General features: G+C 39.4%; 1 protein-coding gene across 1 annotated transcript; it reads left to right on the forward strand.

Moving 5' to 3' along the window:
- The first annotated feature begins 2376 nt into the window (after window positions 1–2376).
- On the forward strand, window positions 2377–4376 carry LOC121965104 (transcription factor jun-D-like). The gene has a single exon (XM_042515273.1). The coding sequence runs from the start codon at window positions 2539–2541 to the stop codon at window positions 3361–3363; it is 825 nt and encodes a 274-aa protein (XP_042371207.1). The 5' UTR covers window positions 2377–2538; the 3' UTR covers window positions 3364–4376.
- The last annotated feature ends 1713 nt before the right edge of the window (window positions 4377–6089 follow it).

A 6089-nucleotide genomic window follows, 5' to 3' on the forward strand; every position in this document is an offset into this window, starting at 1 on the left:
GGATAAAATGAAAACAGCGTCACATGAAAATGAAGGAACCCAAACAGGCTTGTCACATAAAAGAAAAATCAGTTAGCAGTGTTGCTTATAATGTTTATGTTAAACCCGATCAAAAATCACATCTTTCCATTATTTGCATTATTTCATACCTGTGTAATGTGTATACTAGTTATATATTATCCTGTGTATATAGTTTATATTATAGTAGTTGTTTAGTAGCTTATATTTATAGTGTACTCTGGTACGCTGTTTTATGTTCTACAGATGTATGTTTTTTTTCTTGTATTTTGTATTTATGCCTGAGCAGATTGGTTTGATTTCTGTCTAAAACATAGCATAGCATTGCATAGCTTTAAACTCTGCAAGTTAATAAGAACATTATATGTTATAGAGGGAATGGTATTGTAATTAAAAATGCAAATTTGATATCAACTCAAATATGGACTGTGAAACTGGAAAGTCTGTCATGGAAAATGGTAATTCTTGAGTGGAAACTAAAATGACCACGTTGGGTGTGTGAGACCAGATCGAGCTCAAAAACATCTTGAAACTGTTAACTGACCAGATAGCGTGTTGAAATCAGATCAGTTTCACATTCAACTTCTCCAAAATCTGATGTGCAGAAAAACAAGTATCTTGGCTGAGGGCATAAAACAGAAGTAAGTACCCTTTCCTGAGAATTCATCAACTGCTCATGTCCAGAATTATGCAAGCTGCTATTTCCATTATATCACGTATTTTAGCAATTATCATTTTTATGTCAAATATAAAAAAATAAATAAATAAAAAAATGATGAGAAGGAGGTGCAGAACATTCCAGACTTTATAAGTTTCAAGTGTTTGTAGTTTAGCTCTCCTCACCATGGCAGCGGAACTGGTACCAAAGATCATCTATTGAGAAAATGAATAACTCAGTAGTTAGAAAATATCTCTGCACACAATCTATTTACAGCTTTTCACAGAGCTATCAACCACATCTCTTAGTTTTCCTTTGCAGATTCTCACTTGTTTTGGTGAAGTACAACGAGCTAACATCTAGCCTCTAACTATAACTTTGCATGTTTGAAGTTCATAGGCTTAGTTTAACATCAAAGTGTGCCATCTGTCAGTGATTTCAACACACAGAGTCATAACAAACTTTATATTTGCTGTTTTCAATGTAGGTAACTTGAATGTTTAACTCAGGGTGTTAGTGAAAAACTAAGATGTCATATTTTGTTATCCCAATGCCAAATGTAATTGCTGTGTTTTGGGAAAAACACACAAAAACCATCTCTCAGTCAGAGTTAAAATGGGCATCAGGCATCCTTTCTATGGGAAAAAATTGCATTTTCAATGAGGGAAAAACCCAAGGAATTTGAAAAGATGCTGGATGGTGACTTGTGGACTTCCACAAAAATCCAGAAAAAACACCACAGATTACCTAAAACAATATTTGATTCAAAGCTCCTACGTGTCCCCAAACTGTTTTGCCTTTGACTGTGTGGGCATGTACTGAATAATTGTTGATCACTCACATTACTCTGTTGGACCTCAGAGGCAGGGACGATGATGAGATAATAAAGACAGATTATTCTCAGCTCCACCCCACTTCAACCTAAACACACAGAGGTCAATATTTGAAAACACCGTATGTGTGTACAAGCCAGACTCAAAATGTGTATTATATATGGATTTTGTATATTTTACTGTATTTGTTGTTATTTTTGTGATTGTGTTTGCATGCAGTCGCAGCTACAAAACCAGAATAGACCCTTGGGACAAGACACCCCCCTTGGAGAGGGCGGGAAAACCCATCAGGGGAATCCTGCCTCAAAATATTATGTAGTTACATTATTATATGTGACTTTATATAGTTCTTATCTACATATAGCAGTAGTATAGTACTGTAGTTTCAACAGCTTGCTAATGTTATTAGCTAGAAATCATTAAAAGTGCTAACTAGTTAGAATTAGCCAACATTTTAGCAAGCTTTGTGAAGAACGACATCCTGAAATAAAAAATAAAAACAATTAGCCTGAAAGACACTCTTGAATGTTTCTAGATAAGCCTTTTTTTTTCTTCTTTTAAATTTTTTTTTAGTTAGATAGCTCTGTGTGTGTGTGGGGGGGGGGGGGTCTTATTCTGATACAGTACTAATACAGCACACAATAATATCAAAGACTAATATAGCCTACTGTGCTTATACTTTCACTGCTTTCTGTTTCTGGAATTCAGAGAAGAGTGACACTTCCTCTTTTATACTCCTCTCTGCTCGGTTCGTCCCATTATTTCAAATCAGTCTCTGCCCAATGCGTGCGCGCTACCGTGACATAATGGAACGTGCCTGCCTAGAAAAGCTCGAGGCGGCGCGCGCGGGCGTTCAGAACACTCAGATCCATCTCGGGAGCAGACGGCTGTCAGCGCTTTCTACAAAAATATTGCCTTTAACACAAGACAGTTTACAGAAGCTACTGTTCATTTCTGTGAGGTTATGGGCAAGACACCGCTGTGAGGAGGCGCCGAGCAGTTCTACTTGTCATTTTATCCACGGAAATAATGATGAAGAAGGATATTAATTTGAGCCTGGGGGACGAGGCAGACCTCAAACCGCATCTCCGCGACGCCGAGAACATCCTCAGCTCCCCGGACCTGGGGCTGCTCAAACTGGCCTCCCCGGAGCTGGAGAGGCTCATCATCCAGTCCAACGGCATGGTCACCACGACACCGACCAGCTCCCAGTTCCTCTACCCGAAGACGGTGACAGACGAGCAGGAGTTTGCCGAGGGCTTCGTGAAGGCTTTGGAGGACTTACATAAGCAGAACCAGCTGAACGGAGCCGGGCAGACGAACAGCAGCCTGGACCTGGGCGCTAACATCGCCCCGGTCACCGTTCAGCCGGATCTACCGGTGTACACCAATCTGAACAGTTATGGCAGCGGGCCGCTGGAGACCACTGTCAACTACTCCACAGACACAGTCCCTTTCCCGCCTCCTCCTCCGTCGCATCATTTGGGGGCAGCCCCGCCGCAGCCCGAGCTGTCTCGGGTCCAGCCGCTGAAGGAGGAGCCTCAGACGGTCCCCGATGTCCAGAGCTTCGGGGAGAGCCCACCGCTGTCTCCCATCGACATTGACTCACAGGAGCGCATGAAGGCCGAGAGGAAGAGGCTCAGAAACCGGATTGCAGCCTCCAAGTGTCGGATGCGCAAGCTGGAGCGGATCTCCCGGCTGGAGGACAAGGTCAAATCGCTGAAAAGCCACAACACGGATCTGGCCTCCACGGCCAGCCTGCTGAGAGATCAAGTGGCCCAGCTGAAACAGAAAGTCCTCACCCATGTCAACAGCGGCTGCCAGCTGCTGCCACACGAAGTTCAAGTACACTAGTGGACTGGACAGACTGGGCTACTGACCAGCATATAAGCTTCATGGACTTTGTTAATGTTGGTTTTTCTGTTTGTAGCGTAGCCCAGATGTGTGCTGTCCTTAAGTGGAGTGAATGCCAGGCTATGTAGGCCAAATTGTACATCAATATTTGGTTGTTTAAATGGCTTTGAGCATCAGCAAAATGTAAAAATAAATGGTAGAACACAATTCAAGACAGTGGATGATGAGACTCTTTCACTTAATAGATTATTTGGCCATTTTATTCCTGAATTAATGTACAGGATCCACATTGCTCCACAGTCGCCTCCACCTAATAGAGAGCAAACCCTGGGAATCATCATAGAATTTGTAAACAAATGATCACTAATTGGTTTATAAATTTACCTGTAATGTGTCCAGTGCATTCAGACCTGTTCTACCTCCTATGTGTTAACGGGGAACAAAGCAACAGTAAATTGAAGCTTTTTTCAGAAACAGGAAGTACATGCTCAACTTCATGAATGACAGAATGCACATATCCAGATTTTTTTTCTTGTAAAAATGTTTACAGACTGGCTTTAACTATATACAGTCTCAAAATGGACCAAACATATTTACAATATTTCTACAGTAATATGAAAACAATATTTATGACAGATATCCTTAATGTATCACATATTGGCTGCAAGAGAATAACGCACATACACCCACATTTGATTTGTAAGAGATAATATAGACCATTTATTTCTGTAGGGAACAATTTGCATGTTGTTTACATACTCGAATGTTGCCCACAGCTGGGTGTCAAAGGGTGCAATTAATCAGTGTTTATAATCTTTACTCTTTACAAATACATGTATTTATCTATTTTTTACTCAACTGTGTCCCTATTTCATTGTGTTCTTGTTTTGATGTGAAGAGTCGTGACCTTTTTGTTGCACTGACTGTGCAAGACCTCTGGCCTACAGTTGTTTGGCTGTATGATGCTGTGTTCTGAATTAAATGCTGCTCGGCAATAAAAACTGTTTCCTCCATTTTGGTGAAACTCTCATATTTACATGCAAGCTGGCAAAAACTCGAATCTAAGCAAATGGGTTTAACAGTAATCCAGCTGTTTGGTGATGAACGGGTGGTGGAGTTGCAAAGAAATTTGTCAAGATTAAGACATACTGTAACCATTCATTTTAAGACAATATTCAGTTTCATGAAGGTGTTCAACTAACTGGGGTGACTTATTTGTTCTTCTGTCACTGCATGTTAAGAATAACATAAAAAAATGTCCAGGGATACTTTTTTATTTAGTTTCAATATATTAGAAAAGATAGTAAGACATTATTTTGTGGGTTATTTTATATGCCATAACGATAAACTGAGACTGACTATAACTAAACGTCAATACAATATCATTATAGGAATAGTTATTTTTTTCGGTGTTGTGTAATAACAGGATTTTGCAACTGTATGTAGAAATCTGCATCACATCATCACCCTGGTGTCTTTCTCCCTCTGCTGGTTAATTGGGAAATTGCAAATGATGTTACTGCAGTAATGAATAAAATGACATTTTGGTGAATATGCTAAGGCAGTTCTTAATATCCTGAAGGATATTCAACATGTTGTTGAACAGATATCAGCCTGTGGTGTGGATGGGTGCTGTATAAGTTGCAGTAATTTTAGTATAGCCTGTAAGTAATTTGTTTTGGTCTTTATCAACAATTTTCAAAAACGAATGCACATAAAAAGGAATAATTAAAAATAAGGTAATGAGAAAATCTAATGCTCAAGGCATTAGAGAGCCCTGGGGGTGTGGAGACCTCCCTTACATACAGTAGCTGTAGATTTTCAAAAGACATGATAAGGAGAAATAAAAACAACAAACCTTTAATGTTTCAGCTGGGTACAAAAGTAAAAAAAAAATGTTGCTTTGGGCATGTTGATCTCTAACATCTAGGAAGACCTAATTGTTATGGCAACATGCTACCAGTGACTCTGAGCCAGTCTCCTGTGTTCGTTTCATATTACTTTGAGGTAATTTTATGTCTCTACAAGTTTATGTGTCTTTTTTTATTGCTTTTTGTCTCTTTATAGTCATTTTGTATCTTTTTGAGGTTATGTTGTGTCTCCTGTGTTGGTTTTGTGTGACTTTGAGGTAAGTTTGTGTCTCTTTGAGTTAATTTTGCGTCTATTTTGATTGCTTTGTGTCTCTTTGTAGTCATTCTGTATCTCTCTGTAGTCATTTTGTCTTCTGTGTTCGTTTCTCTGTCTTTGAGGTTATTTTGTGTCTCTTTCGTGTCAATTGACATTTTGTAGGTGAAGCCCAGGGCGAGCCATGACACTTAGGGCTCCTGGGCCAGCGCCTATTAAGCTGACTCTGTAATCCATCCATGGCATCATGCACTAATATTTTATATACTTAGAACATACGTGTGTGCATTTTCCCTATAAACAACAACTCTGAGGAGTTGCCTCTTGCTGGACAATATATTTCTACATCACCTGCCAGAGAAAAGTGAAACAGTGACATCCTGAGGCTGATGGGACAAGAAGCATCAAAAAATGTGCCATCAGTGTGATAATTTTACTTCTAAACTGAGATGACTCTGAGCTTGTATGAAACAAAACATTTAATCATTTTCAATAAATCTTTCTGTCTGTTCTTAAAACAACATTTATGCAGTTTTTGTTTTTCAATTAGTACACATCCAAATATCAGCTAATTATGGGAGTAGGTAGCAGGTACTCATCTC

The sequence above is a fragment of the Plectropomus leopardus genome, chromosome 3 (genome assembly GCF_008729295.1).
Source record: "Plectropomus leopardus isolate mb chromosome 3, YSFRI_Pleo_2.0, whole genome shotgun sequence".
Taxonomy (NCBI): Eukaryota; Metazoa; Chordata; class Actinopteri; order Perciformes; family Serranidae; genus Plectropomus; species Plectropomus leopardus.